The following is a 15,829-nucleotide window of genomic DNA, read 5'->3' on the forward strand; positions in this document are numbered from 1 at the left end:
CGACAATACCCTGTTTGCTGCTTAATCCGTATTCCTGCATAACACTTCGCATGACCTGTTCCACATTCTCTTTTGTGGCTCTTTCAACCATTTCCATCGGAGCTGAAGGACGGATATTTGTGGCTAATAATATAGAAATAACTTAGTTTTTTACTTTCCATTTATTTTCTTATTTGTTTGTGTTGTTTTCTCCTGTGAGGATTATATTCCAAAGGCGAACAGGAGAACGGGCAGCGGCTAGTTGCATGACCAGAACAAAACAAAAACTCATTCGTCATTAGCTGACAGCTCTGAGTCACCAGGTTTTTACCGGTCGACCCAGTCGAGTTACTTGATAAAATCGTGTCGCATGTGACTTACATAATACACGTGACGTGACGTGGGTTACAGAATAGAGGCCATCCAAAGAGGATCCAAAGACCTTGAAGCAATTGTGATGCTGCACAACGGTTGCAGATTGTGTGATATTATATACCGCAGTCGGATTCCTATAAATTACAGTAACTAGATCTCGGCTCGCTGATGGTAGTCATATGATAATTGGGCTTGTTTTGACGACGACAATAGTCCGTCAGGTGTTAAACACCATTCTAATCAACCAAGTAAGAAGTTTTAATTTTAATTTGCTGAAATTAATCGAAAAACCAACGAGCGGGCGGTGTCTGGTGCTTTCTCTGACAGGCTGCAACGAAATCGGGTTACCTACAACACTAAACTCAATTAGTACGACATGCAATTAAAGCACCGACGTGTTTGCTACTATCCAATTAATTTATTATCCTTCTTTGTATTCTGATTAGATTCAATTTAAAACCACGTTACTTTGTATTATTTGCTTATTTTGTGTTAGAACGTAATTTTGTATTCTCGTACGTTTGCCTGTGTTTAAGGACTTTTGTTTTTGTTTCTGTTTTTTTTTTTTCACCTGTTTCTTCTTTATACACCTTTATCCTTTCGTGCGCACCTCAGTAGAGATTCAGCGCCATATTGACCATTCCGGAGGCGGAATGCTGCACCGGTGATTTGCACAACCCGGACAGACTGTTCATTGCGTCGTCGTGGCAGCTAGAATTAATCAGCGGCAGATGGTGATGATGGTTGTAGAGAACAGCACCCCCGCCGTGGTGGCCGTTTTGCTGGGGCAGGTAGTGATTGTTGTTGTGCTGATGGTGGTTGACGGCAATGTTGTTGTTGTTGTTGATGATGTTATTGTTGTTGTTCGAATGCAGCAATAGGTTATGTTCATTGACCAGTGTGCTTAAGCTGGGAAATGAGCTGGACTGGTTCAGCAATTCATCGGCGTTGAAGCTGAACGATTGCCGATCAACGTGGCCGTTTGGAGTGCTTGTTACCAGGGGAGTCGTTCCGTTGTGGGCAGATATGCCGTTGCTGATGTTGTTTCCGCTATCGGTGGGATTATTGTTGTTCAAAAGGCTCACCGTGTGATTCAGTTTCTTGTACTCCTCCGCCAGGGAAGATAGCTTCAGTCGGTACTTGCCATGATTCAGGCGTAACACGTCCGCCACATTATGGTCGATATATTCTACAGTACTGTTCTGCTCTTCGTTGGTTATCAGTTTCGGAATCAGCGCCCGAACAAAATCCACGAAATTACTTATTTCCTTCAGCATGATGCGGCCCTTGTCGTTTTCGGTAAACTTTTGCAACAGATCGAACAGATGTTTGTAGAGGTAAGTTGACTTTTCCTCTTTTTCCGCCTTCTTCTTTCGTTCGGTTCCAACGCAGTCCCGCTCCGAGTTGTGGCTGGGATATTTTTGCAGGTGTGTTTGCATTCGCTTCCCTAGGAACACTTTGTTGCAGGTCGAACAGCGATATTGCAGGGGAACCTTCATTTTACGTTTGGCGTCCGCACCGGAGAGTGGCGTTACCGACAAGGCAGATCCTGCCATCGAAGGGTTTACGGTGGAACTGAGGGCAGCGGAGAAGTTTGGTAGTTTTTCCGCCGTCTCAGGGTCCGGCGCTGGCAGTTCCAACCTGGTAACCGGCGGTGGAAGTGGCGGCGGTGGGGGTGGGGAATGTTCGGTTTTCTGCTTGATATTCTGGAAGTAGTTGTTCGCGTAGCGCGGTGGTTTGCTGAGACGTCCGGAACGGGTCACCGAAACCGGAATGTCCGGATCGAGAGGTTTTGAGAGTTCCGCATTTACGGCAGTCGTATTCTGTCCGTTAATAGTACCGTCTGCATTCGGTCCAGCCTCCGGGAGAACCTTCTTCTTACGACCACGCTTTTTCGGCTTTCGACTTCCACGGTGTGGCTGTAGAGTAAGGGTGGCCGACGTACCGCGCCCGGTACCTGCCAAACTTAGATTCAGTGATTTAGGGTTCAAAATGCTGTAGATTACGTTCGTGCTGGTCACTGGATTTTGATAAATCACCGTTTTGCCACGATCATGGGTATTACTGCAATCGAAAAAAAAATGTTGAGATTAAACCAAAAATTTCTTCAAAATAGATTTTGCCACTTACTTCAGCAGTGAAACATGTCCAAACACATTTTTGTCCATCACCAAATCCGCAACCACCTTCAGCTCTACCGGTGGCGGACTGGAAACCGTCTCCCCAGGCACCAACCCAATCTCAGTCGAATCGATAACTCGCAGGTTGCTTTCCTTGTGCACTGGTGGCTGTACAGCTTCCGATTTCAGTGACGCCGCTGCTATCTTCTCATTTCGTTCAACAAAAATCGCTTCCTGGGCTGCTTTTTCTTTGATGCCGGAGAAATTTAGAGCATTTTCCATGACAGCAACGGCCCCACCAGGTGACAAGTTCACCTGGCTGGCTACCGATGTGAAACAATTACCCTTCAAATTGTTCATGGTTGCACCTGCCGTCGTAAATCGTTTGCCCGCAACACCGGGTTCGGTCGAAAGTTTCCTAATAGTGGTGACACCCAACGGTTTGATCGGTTCCGGTGCAACTCGTGCCACAATTCGCCCATTAAGTGGTTCGACTTTGGCTGCTAGTAAAACCTTCTGAGCCGGTTTCTTCTTGCGTTTTTTTGTTCTCATTATGCGACGCTCCGGAGTAATCGGAATCGCCGATTGTTCCTCGCTCGTAGATAGGTGCTTCTTGTTTACGATCAATCCGTTGTTGATGACAGTGGAAACGACCAGCTTGGCGGCCGGTTGGCTATCGTCCGTTCCAGCCACGCCGCCGCCGCCCCCATTGCAAAGGCCATCGCTGTTGGTAGTGGAGGTAGATTTTTTCTTTAGTGGAGACGCACCGACCGAGGACGATCGAAAAATACCCGAATTGCTGTACCGATGGTCGGAAGGAGAGAGTGGTCGCTTGATGCCTTTTTCAATGTAGAACAGTGTCTTGGGGACGGGCGGCTCGGGTGACGGTGAGTTACAGAGCACTGTTTGAAAGTGGTTTACCAGATGTTTAGCTGGTGCAGGAATTGTCTCGACGATGGGAGGCGGCGTTTGCAGAATCGGCCTCGGTTGCGGCCTCTGAGATGGAACGAAACTGCCTGCCAATTCGCAAAAGGTGCCCGATTCGTTCGAGATGTATATTTCGTTATTGGGAGTGACTTTAAGCTGAAACTTGGACACTATTGGAGCAGGCGAAGCCTGCTGTTGTGGCTGTGGGGTTAGCTGTTGTGGTTGTTTCTGTTGTTGCTGCTGCTGCTGCTGCTGCTGATGATGATGCTGCTGTTGATGCTGTGGTGTTGTTGACTGCTGTTGCAGTGACTGTGAATGAGGCTGCAGTGGTTGAACGAACTGGTAGTGTTTTGGGGTTTCCAGCAGTAGTGGGGGTTCCGGTATGGGCGAAGGAGTTTTCAGTGAAGCTCTTGAATTTGTGGTTACCAGCGCCGACGGATCTAGTGCAGGCGGAGGCGGAAGGTTTTCCAGCGCGGGAACCGAATTTGAATCGAATCCGAACAGACTGTTGGAGAAGTGAAATCCATTCAGGTTTGTCGAGTGGTCAAATTCCTAAAAGAAATAAAAAAGTTTTAGTAATTTTGAATTATTTTTTAGAAAAATACGCATGCGATGGTATGACATTTGCCAGCCCCTCGGTGAACTACGAATGAATTGGTACATCCGGCTCATCGCCAGAGGGGAAATAAAAAAAATCGAATATATGATTGCCACAGCATGAATAGAATAGATCAGTTAGACGGCATCAGAAAGGAATGGTGCTACAGTTAACAACTGATTGACCTGCGGTGTTGCCCTGTGATGCTCGTCAAAGCATAAAATTGGATTCGTTTATGCAACATTGATACCAAACTTAAAGAATAAATTGTGTTCATTCACTCCTATTCGATAGTAATTTATTTCATTGCATATCAAAGCTAGATGAACCAAGTTAATGAAATTGGAATGATTCATCTACACGCTGTAGGAAATCCCACTAGCGCCACGGAAAGCGATTGCCAAGAAATTCACTCCTTATGAGTTCGACAAGCAGTGTGACCAGATTGTGGGATTAATTATGTTCGGAAAATTAAGTTCTGTCCGTTGTCACTTGGAATGTTTTTGAATATTTTTTTTCTTGTTTGTAAATTTCTAATCTTTTAATAACATTATTTGTTGTTCTTGAGTTAAAGCCGAAATACTCGGTTTTCTTGAAGATTTACCTGAGTTTAGTGTTCATATCCCATGAACCAGCCAACGTAGAGCATTTCATATGAAAATGTTAGTAAACCGTCCTAACATATTCATAGATGGATTACCGAAAGAATAAAAATCGGCACGAGAAAAAGAAAAAAGTGACAGAATGGAAAGGAAAACGGGACATAAAAAGAGAGAAAAAAAAGAAAACGTGCAAGAAGAAGAGCGAGTTATACGTTATTAGGCCATTGCAAATTATTTTTAAAGTTTTTGTCCCCTCGTCCTTCAAAATTGGCTCTAAAAACGGGGGGCAAAAAAATTTGTTGAACTTGAATAAAATTTTTTTGTATAAAATCAATTATCTGTGGGTTTTACAATCTAAAGAACTCAAAAAAAGAGTGTACGGAGTGTTAACGCTTCTAGCACAAAAAAATGGAAGTACAAATAATGTAGGTTCCGAAAACCGGCAAAAAAATTTTTTTTTTTCGATTTTGACTTTATTTTGGAAGTTTTTTGCATAGAAAATAACAACGCATATATCAAAACCAAGAATAAATTCGGGTTTCACGATTAAACTTCAAGCAAAAATTCCTACAAATCTCAATTTTTTTTTGTGTGATTAAAAAAATCTGTTATTTTTCGCCCCCCTTCAGTTGTCTAGCATCGAAAGGACAAACACTTTAAAACATATTTGTAATGGCCTTATTTTCATGCAAAAATCTACGAAAAAAAGCCAAAAACGAAAGAATTTTTTTTTGCCGATTTTTGGAAATTCCACTGTTTGAATTTCCATTTCTATTTCGTGCTAAAAGCGTTAACTCAACTCGTAAACTCATTTTTCGGATTTTTTAGGTTCTAGAGCCCACAGACAATTGATTTTATCTATACCTATAAAGAAGGATTTCTGTCTATCTGTCTGTCTGTCTGTCTGTCTGTCTGTCCGTATGTTCCTTATAGAATCGAAAACTACTGAACCAATCGGGATGAAAGTATGCATGTAGAGGTTTCTTGGGGTCAGGAAAGGTTTTAGTGATGGTTAGAAACCCTTCCCCCCACTAAGAGGGGGGGCTCCCATACAAATGAAACACAAATTTCTGCATAACTCGACAACTAATCAAGCAAATAGAACAAAATTTATCATGTGGGTGTTTTCGGTGACAAGAATTTATTCTATGGTAAATTGAGACACCTCCCCTCTTTATAACGGGAATTATAATTCCTCTCCTCTTTAAAAGGGGGGGCTTCCATACAAATTTCCTCATAACTCGAGAACTAATCAAGCAAATGGAACCAAATTTGACATGTAAGTGGTTTTGGACGCAAGATTTTTTTCTATGGTGAATTGAGACCCCTCTCTTCTTTAGAAAGCGAGTTATGGCCCATCTCCCCTTTAAGAGGGTGGGCTTCCATACAAATGAAATGCAAATTTCCTCTTATCTCGAGAACTAATCAAGCAAATGGAACCATATTTGGCATGTGGGTGTTTTTGGAGGCAACCATTTTTTCTATGATGAATTACGACCCCTTCCCCTTTTAAGAGGGGAGCTCCCATACAAATGAAATTCAAATTTCCTTATAACTTGAGAACTAATCAAGCAAATGGAACCAAATTTGGCATGTGGGAGATTTTGGAGTCTTGAATTTATTTTAGGATAGCTAGAGACCTCTCACCCCTGTGGTAGGGGGATATGGACTCTCATACAAATAAAACAAAAATTTTTGCGAAACTCAAAAACTAATCGAACTCGAGAAATTCGAGACTCTTCCATAAAACATTAGTCAATACAAGACCACAAAAACTATCTACAGTTACACTAGATCATTCAGGACGAGACGGTCGCGAGTGTTGCCGGTGACCCGCCGTCGGAAGCGCCGCCCACTGGGGGGCTTGCAAAACTCGAGATTGTGACAAAGATCATCCGAGATTCATGATTTATGTACAACACAGGTTAATTTGTGGCAATACGAAGTTTGTCGGGTCAGCTAGTAAAATATAAATGTAACTCATACCCTACAAATTATTTTTTGCCCCCCGATTTTTCAAGCCAATTTCCAAAGGGGGAGGGGTAACAAAAACTTTAAAAATAATTTGCAATTGCCTTACTTATTTGGTAACTCTTAGTCTAAATATATACTTCGTCATACCAAAATCAAACATATCAGCAATTTGGTCTAAACAATTACAGAACATTTCTATAGGGTTGTTCCATAGGCACCTCGATCTCCAGAAGGAAAAACAAGAACAGAAAAAGAGGAAAAACGAGACAGGAAATAAAATAAAACGAGGAGACATAAATAAAAACGGAAGACAAAAGAGTTAAAACGGAAAAGAAATACAAAATGTGATGGAAAAATCGGAAATCTGGACCTCATAAGGGGGAAGAACCGAACCGACGAACAAACAAAAAAACGGGATATAACAGGAATTAAAAAACGAAAAGAGATCCAAATTCAGGCCGATAAAAGAAAAGAATCAAAAAAGGATAGAGTATGACAAAAAACGAGACAATTGGAGACGATAAACGGACCCAAAAACGGGATAAACCGAAGAGAAAAAAACAGAGGAAATTCAGGACTCAGGAATTTTCAAGGGCGAAAAACGGGACATGAAAAGAAGAGAAAACACAGAGAAAGTGGAAACGACGGGTAGAAAACAAGGAAAAACGAGAAAAAAGGGAAAACGGGACAAGAGAAAAAGGAATAAATAACAAAAGAAACCAAACAGGAAAAGAATCACAAGAGGAAAAGAAAACCAATAGATCATAAAATATAAGATATATAAGAAATATTATAGTATTATAAGAAAACGATGGTAGTTTTCTTAGAAAGCAGCGGCCGAAAGACCCCAAAAGATCAAAAAGTTCATTTCAAGATTTCGCAGTTTAATCAGTATCCTATTCTAAGCATTCTATGGACCTTGTGGTGGCTAGATATAATATCGATGACATCAACTACAATACCTTCCAGCTTCTGCTATCACGTTCAGAGCGCTTGAACCACCCAAAGAATCCTGCATACCCAAATGGAAAACTTGCAATAAAAATAAAAAATTAGAGGGGTTGTGTACAAGACACGACCGCATATATAGGTGACGCAGGACTACGTAAGTCTCTTTGTAGTGATAATAGCATGTATTCATGCTTGTAATCATTCGATTGTTCCTGTATACATGCTATATGCAACATATATACATGCTACATGCGTTGTATGTAACATTTATCAACGTAGTAACATTGCATACGTTCAATTCAAAAGATTGTGCATTTGAAAACAATTTAACAAAATCAAGAACACAAACTATTGCTTTCCTGCTACCTTACAGATATTAAAGATTGTTTTTATTACCCATGGTTCCCCACGTTGAAGGGATTTTATGAATTCAATCCTATTTTATCAACAGCACATCTTTCCACTAGCACTTCCTCGGCAAGCATGCGTATTCATACAGAGTCGTATTATAACTGAACACTACAGCTGTAGCACATTTTTCCAAAACAGATATCAAATTCGCCTAGGTTTAATCGTCTCGCAGTCAAGAATTTGCGATCTGTTGGGACAACGAACTTGTGCCATTTTTTCTGGCACACTTCCCTAACACAGACATCAAATTGGAATAGGTTTAATCGCGTTCGTAAGAAATCTGTTGGCACGAGGGGGCTTTGTTACTCTCTCTGGCGTACTTCCCAAGCAAGGACATCAAAATGGTCTAGGTTTAACCGCGGTGTTAAGAAATCTTGTTGAAATGAGGAAACTTGGTCACTTGTTTTGGCTTACTTCCCAAGCACAGATATCAAATTGGTATAGGTTTAGATCATCGCAAAGAATCTTCCAACCAATGACGAAGCGAGAATTCTGGTAAAACATAGGTTCATTATTTTCAATTTTTCAATAGTTCAACATCAAGAATCCATACTTTTCTTCATTTGGGTCAATTCTTAGAAGATTTTCCAATCGATTGGTGTAAGAATATTGAAAATCGATAGGAAAACCGCTGAGCTATTAGCGCTCAAAACCTTTCATTTTTCGTGACGCTCGCATTTTTCGATTTTTTGGAATGACACCCTATCTCAAAACTTGCCGTAAGACGTAGTCCTACGTCAAAAAATCGTCGACATCAAAAAGTTGGAATCTTATATTCTAGATGAAGATGATATCACTAAATTCTATAAGGATATTTTGACAGACTGGCCAACGTGTAACACTGAAACCCAGGATGATCACGACGAAAAATTTGAAGGATAACCTATTCCTCGTTTCTCACAAAAGCAGTAACCAACCATTTGTTATGTAATGTTAATAACAGTGCAATATAGAAAAAGTTCAATACTCTATTTGTTTTTTGTTAACTCCCAAGCAAATTTGACATGCTGTTTTCTCTTCGATTTCGCTCTTTTAATTATTTCATCTCAGCCGAACAGATTAAGGTATTGCTCACGTATCATTCTCTTTTTTCCTTATGGTATAACGTATTTTGAGAATAAACCCTAATTTCCATATAATTCTGTTCCATATTCCCAGTATGTTTGTTGTCCATTATTTAACATATTCATTTACTGGTTATAATATCATTAATTACTGATAGTAAACGACTTTATCGAGGTATTCAATTTGATATAAATACGAATTATTCCGGTCAAGTTCTTTAATTCAAGAACTGCTGTTACTCTATCATAATTTCAAGTGTTAATAGATACACACACTGGTGAAAATTCGAAAAATCAAAAATGGTGAAATCAAAAATGTGAAAGCTTGTATTATCCCATATCAATTTTTTTTTTTTGATAAATTACGTTCAATGACCCCCCCCCCCGGCTATTTCTTCCTGGTGCACATAGTAAATTAACATCCCCTGTGATGCATTCTAGCAAATTATATCACTATGAACATGAAAAGACCTCGATCGAATTTGAATGAAACTGGCCTAAAACTATTCAAGTGTACCGCCGATTTCTCGTTTGTTTGAGAAACTCCAAATATCCATCAACTTTAAAGCATTGTAATTTGAGCTTAAATCATTATTTTGATCCAAAAATAAGTCTATACAATATATTTTTAAAACTGTAATAGAACCTCTTACCAGAAAATATAAGAATTGGTTCAACATTTTGAGAAAATCGGGTTTTTGTTGTTTTCCAACAATTGTGCCGAGTGGACTTGTGGGGTTTCTCAAACAAACGATTGATTCATTTAGAATTGTTTATAGATGCCTTCTGCTATATAAACAAGTACAAGTTTGCTTGGGAAATGTTGCAGAGTGGATTTTACTTCCAAATTTTGCTTTCATTTTTGAAGGTTATTCATCACGCTCGTAAAAGTTTTATAATTCGTGTAATCAAAATCTTTAAAATGGAGATTAAAAATCAAGGTTAGTAGAATAAATTTTGGTTATAGAAAGAATTCATTTTGACCTCACTCCTAAAAATCGCCTATAGAAACGACATAGACATTGGCCTTCAAAAAACAGAACTACAATTTGGATTATTGATTTAAAAAACTACAAGGTATACAGCCCTAAGGGTTGTACGAAAGGGTGACGTAGGACTTTATCAGATCATCAGATCAAAGACTAATGTAAACTGCATTTCTGACATAAGTATGTTTATAAGAATCTGTGAGTGCCATTGTTTAAGTGAATGTTTAAAAGAGAAGAGCGCAAAATTCAGATTCAATTCTTCATGGAATGCAATGGTGGCTTTGAAATACGTGGACGGGGGTTCATAAGTACAACGCCAGCAACCATTGAGACATGGAGATTTCTTTTAAAAATCACTTGTGTGCATTATAAACGTTGAAATGGTAATAAATGGTAAATGGTAATTAATGGTAATAAACCAATTTCTGTTTTATTTGTATGAGAGTCCTTATCCTTCTACCACAGGGGTGAGGGGTCTCAAACCATCATAAAAAAAAATTCAAAATAAATTCATGCCTCCAAAAACCCCCTCATGCCAAATTTAGTTCCATTTGCTTGATTAGTTCTCGAGTTATGAAGAAATTTGTATTTCATTTGTATGGGAGCCCCCCCTCTTAGAAGGGGAAAAGGTGTCAGTACACCGTAGAAAAAAATCCTGCCTTCTGAAACCCCCATATGCCAAATTTGTTTCCATTTGCTTGATTAATTCTCGAATTTTGAGGAAATTTGGGTTTCATTTACCCCAATGCAATGTATATGTCAATGCACTGCATATACTGCCATTATGCACATATCAAGTATGTACACTGTTGATGGAGATATGTGCTTGATGTTAGTAAAACAATATTTTAAACTCAATAAGACAAAGACAAAGTTTAAAAATTCTAAAATCCTATAAAGAATCTTTAAATCGATAAAGCATTACCAAGTTCAAATTTGTTTCCCGACTTGTTTCTTAGCTAAGACGGGAGAAACACTCGACGTGATGTACCTATTCATCTGACCTTATCACTCGTCTTCAGATTCATATTCATATTCATATTGAAAATCAAGCTGCCAGGCTCCAACTCAACACCCAACAAAAAAAATGTTCCACCGACTTCCAAGCTAAAATATACACAGAATGTTTGTTCAAAGTGTCCTCTACAACACGACCGAACAGGCTTTAGCTGCAACTATCTGCAACTCTGCAAGATATTCCAATATTTGTAGATAAATGTCAGGCACTGATAAACCGTCAGATTTTCGTTTATTCTGCTATATTATGTTATCCTTGTCAGAAGAAACCACTGCTTATGAAGTTTTGTGTTATTACTGATCAAAATTAAACTCAAAGCAATTTAATTTCATATAGTGAGCAAATATTTCTTAAATTTTTTTAATAAACTTGGTACCAGCTGATGTTTTTCCCGTTTCTCGGCTTGATAATAATGATGAATGATAACGATTTCTTGCTGGGAATTCGTTTCGTGGATCTAACTAAAATGTTTTCAAAAATTACCCAACAAAAACAGAAAACGACGAGCTGCAGACTTTGTCTAAATAATGCCACGGAAAAATTATTATTTACTTTTCCGTTACGGCTGAGAAGGGTAAAACATGGTATTACTGTATTTTATTTATATTATGGTATTAATGGTATTACTCAAACACTAGCTCTTTCCCAGCTTTCACGCACTGAAGAAAAACCTTTCGATTACCGAAATTGCTGCCAAGCTGGATCTTCAAGTGCTACTTAATCTAACAAGATTGCATTGCTGATTTTACCATTGTATTTCTAGTACAAATGCCGCTTTCACAACTACTAGATATATTGGTAGATATATAGCCGTCGGCAACCCATACAACGATGAAAAATGAAAGCAATGCTTGCGTAAAAATTTGGCGCTAGAGACATTTTTGCCATTATGTAAATATTTTGAGACATTTAAGCAAATACTAGCTTAGATTATCACAAACTACTTTTTTCATTAAACTAGCTTGATAAAATGTCTAAAACTAGCAGTTTTGATTTTTGTCTCGCAGTCGCAGTCCGTACGTTCAACGCACTGTGCGATGTTTTGTTACAAAATTTGTTCGAAGAGTTACGTCTGTTACTCTGTGCTTTAGGTGTCTTTAATATAATATGTAAATGTACAAAGTGGAATTTAGTTAGAAATTTAAGCAAGTTAAATAGTCAAAGGTTCGTGACACTTCGCTACAACTCCGCGTCTGGAAAACAGAGTGTATGGTGCACCGTGCACAGCATATTCCCAGACTGTGATTATCGCCCCCGCAGGCCCTAATTGCTTGCCCAATACAGCCATCCAATAAACAATTATCAAACGATCCTCTCGATCAAAGTGGTAGGACATTTCGATTCGGTCATCGTGCAGTCCAAATCATCGTCCTCCGCTTAACTTTCAAACAAATACTGAACAAATACCTGAAAGTATTGGGATGATTAGGACCAATCAGTACCAAAGGTAATGAAACCATTTTTCCAGTATGTTTCCAACTGTTCCGTATTGGCTAAACAAAGAAAAGTGATCCAACTAGGATTCCTTCCAGAAGTATGGAGCATGAAAGAAAATCTCTATTCACAACATAACTTGAACCTCGAACACTATTACGGGCTTTCATAACAAACTTAACAAATATGTTGTTGAAAGGCGAAAGCCACATAAAGTTGAATGCCATAGTAGAAGCATTTCAATAGGAAGAGGTACGTTTGAAGTGGCTAACTGAACGGGAACGGGGTTACGGGACACCATATCCACTACGCAAATCAATTTCCATTTCACTAAATTTTACTAAGAACGAATAATTTAACTGTTATTTTCGACACTTCTTTGCATTCATCAGTTAGCACGAAAAGAATACGCTATTTGTTGCGATAGAATGGTAGCCTTTTATCAAGCGATCCAGTTAGTATACTGCCAGTTCAACGATCACCTCACTGCAACAACGCTATGTTGCAAGTTTGTTTCACGACAACAAAAGCTATCGGAGGTTTACAAAATTTGTTAATAGTTAGGGCATGGGATGGTATTTTCGACATGTTTCTAATTATTGGACCTACTCTATTTTTGTGTATATAAGCCTGAAGAGCCAATCTGTCACCACGAAACGAATATGCAAGAAAAATAGTGTATATTGGTAACAGTTTTCACTCAGCCTCAGGATATGGAGGAAAGAGGATATGCCCTCAATAGAAGTAGGCTGAAGGACTACTTCCGAACCCTAACTAGTGCCACTGAGTAAATAAAATATCTAGAATCAATTCTGGGATAAAAGCGTGAGGAGGCTGCGAGTGTGATTCCTCATTTACGGTGTTGCTGTAAACTATTGAGATTAATGAGGTAAATTGTACAAATTCTACATTCTATTACCTGCGTTTTCGCACGAGACTTCAATTTCGATTAGGATCTAATAGAATATCGATTGAAACTGTTCAATTTAAGGGACAGTTTCACACTTTACAAACACATTTTACATTCAATACATCACATTGATTTAGGTTGACATAACTCGTGGTCTATTACGAGCCGAATTAAGCCCTTCAGGTTAAAGGTGCTAGAATAAAAAACCAAAAAAAATAGTGGTCTATTGGGATGAGGACGAGGAGATCCTGTCACTGTTTCTCAGAAAATATGCTTACACGTGATTGGTTGATTCAAAAATTATAATAATGCTATTAGATGTTTATGCGTTTATCAATAGCGAATTTTAGAAAATGAATTGTTTCTAAAATATTGTTCAATTCATAGAAATATTTCTGACCGACTGTTATTGATATCTTTCGAATTGATAGAGAAAAGAACAAGTTATTAGCGCTCACAACTTAAAGTTTTTGGCGACGCAATTTGGGGCCATTGTGCGGGCATTTAATTCAACATAACCCAGTAATTCTACTTTTGCCCGGATTATTTGCAAATAATTTTAGAGATAATCTGTTTTCAAACCCTAGAGCAAATCTGTTTTCCGCCAATTTGGCAATACTGCCCGTACGCTACGGGAATCAACATCCACACACACTCGCGCTGGAGAAATGAACTCCCCCTCCCCCCGTTCCCCAGCACACTTTGCACAGAAAAAATAACAGAAATAAACTGTATCGAGGTCGAATCAAGAGCAAAGAGAGGGGCAACGGCCGGACGGTGTTGGATGTATGGAATGGCAAAGATGACGGACGACCGTCATGCCAGAGCAATGAATTTTCCGCTAGGCAGCCGTGCCGTGGTGGAACGAGGAAAAATCACTTACCAGAAGATCCTGAAAGGAGGTGAAGAAACTCATTTTGGCAGCTTCGGACGTCCGTTCCTGTAGTGGTTATATTCCTGTGGGGTACTCCCCGCAGCAGCTACTCCCTCGCAGCGTAGTAAAACCGATCCACTGTCCGCCAGCCGCACTTCTCTTCCGTCGTCTTCTAAACTAACTTAATTCCACACCTGCTCTAGAGATTCGTCACCATCGCTGCCACTGCGTGATACCTTAATTCGAACGCGTCCAGGCGGTTTTTCGATGTTTTTGCACACTTTTGCCGTCGAAGGAGGTCAAATTTTTAGCAATTTATCTGCGCTTCACTGCAAAATGCACTTGCGGCCCTATACTTTCTCTCTTCACACCTCACGATGAAGATCCCACACTCCTGCGGTTGAGTGTACGCGAACGCGAACGAAATGCAATGCAAGCTGAGTTGGTTGGGTATATAGAAAAACTCAGCGAAGAAGCACAAAACTGTGCTTCACACACCGACCGAGGTTAAAGAATTGTAAACGAAAACGACTATTTTGACGTTTCTGTCATGTCGTGTTGCTTGCGGTGAGCGTTACACTCGTTGCTGCAAATTGTCTGTATAGTGTTATTCTGCGTTACACATTCTACAGAGTCGAACTAGGGTAATGGAAGTACAGGTAGTTTAGACCATGCGTTACGCAGTCTCTGTTCCGAAAATCACGTAAAAATCCGTGTAAATCCAAAATGTGCGTAAAACCAAGTAAATTTCAAAAATCGTGTAGAAAATCACGTTAATTTCGAAATTTGGGTAAAAAATAATCGTATAATAAAAAATCAGAGGGGCTGTGTACAAGACACGTCCGCATATATAGGTGACGCAGGACTACGTAAGTCTCTTTGTAGTGATAGTGGCATGTATTCATGCTTGAAATCATTCGATTCATCATGTATACATGCATGTATATTATAGTTACTATATATATAGTTCGGCGGATAGAAAACCAGGCGAATTGGCATCCCTGATTTATGAAATTAAATTTGAAATTATGGTGTAATGTGCAGGTTTTTACAAAAAATAATCACTGGCGGGTGTTGAAAATGACTAGTTCTATGAAAATAAAGTGTATTTTTTTAACATTACTCCTGCATTTTGGATTTTGAAAAGCTTTTGGCTCCGCTTTTGACGTTTATTTGGCTCCCGATTTTCTATCCGCCGAACTATATATATAGTAACTATAATGTATATATGCAACATATATATACATGCTACATGCGTTGTGTGTAACATTTATCAAAGTAGTAATATTGCATACGTTCAATTCTCAAAAGATTGTGCATTTAAAAACAATTTAACAAAATCAAGAACACAAACTATTGCTTTCCTGCTACCTTACTGAAATTAAAGATTGTTTTTATTATCCATGGTTTCCCACGTTGAAGGGATTTTACCAATTCAATCCTATTTTATCAACAGCACATCTTTTCACTACACTTCCAATGAAACGGCAAGCATGCGTATTCATACAGAGTCGTATTATAACCGAACAGTACAGCACATTTTTCCAACACAGATATCAAGTTCGCCGAGGTTTAATCGTCTCGCAGTAAAGAATTTGCGATC

The 15,829-nt window shown here is 39.2% G+C and overlaps 1 protein-coding gene across 1 annotated transcript; it reads right to left on the reverse strand.

Annotated features, from left to right (window-relative positions):
- Nucleotides 1-762: 762 nt before the first annotated feature.
- LOC128738442 (uncharacterized) lies at nucleotides 763-14,696 on the reverse strand. Its single transcript, XM_053833575.1, has 3 exons — nucleotides 14,236-14,696; nucleotides 2,485-3,953; nucleotides 763-2,418 (listed from the first exon to the last, which is right to left on the reverse strand). Exons 1-3 carry the CDS (start codon nucleotides 14,266-14,268, stop codon nucleotides 966-968), a joined length of 2,955 nt encoding a protein of 984 aa, XP_053689550.1. The 5' UTR covers nucleotides 14,269-14,696; the 3' UTR covers nucleotides 763-965.
- Nucleotides 14,697-15,829: the final 1,133 nt, after the last annotated feature.

The sequence above is a fragment of the Sabethes cyaneus genome, chromosome 1 (genome assembly GCF_943734655.1).
Source record: "Sabethes cyaneus chromosome 1, idSabCyanKW18_F2, whole genome shotgun sequence".
NCBI classification, from domain to species: Eukaryota; Metazoa; Arthropoda; class Insecta; order Diptera; family Culicidae; genus Sabethes; species Sabethes cyaneus.

Excerpts from the sequence above, each read along its gene's own strand:
- LOC128738442 (XM_053833575.1), bottom strand. The coding sequence starts at position 14,268 with ATGAGTTTCTTCACCTCCTTTCAGGATCTTCTG. Across the intron at positions 3,954-14,235 it reads CCTCCTTTCAGGATCTTCTG|GAATTTGACCACTCGACAAA; the intron begins GTAAGTGATTTT and ends TATTTCTTTTAG. Across the intron at positions 2,419-2,484 it reads GGACATGTTTCACTGCTGAA|TAATACCCATGATCGTGGCA; the intron begins GTAAGTGGCAAA and ends TTTCGATTGCAG.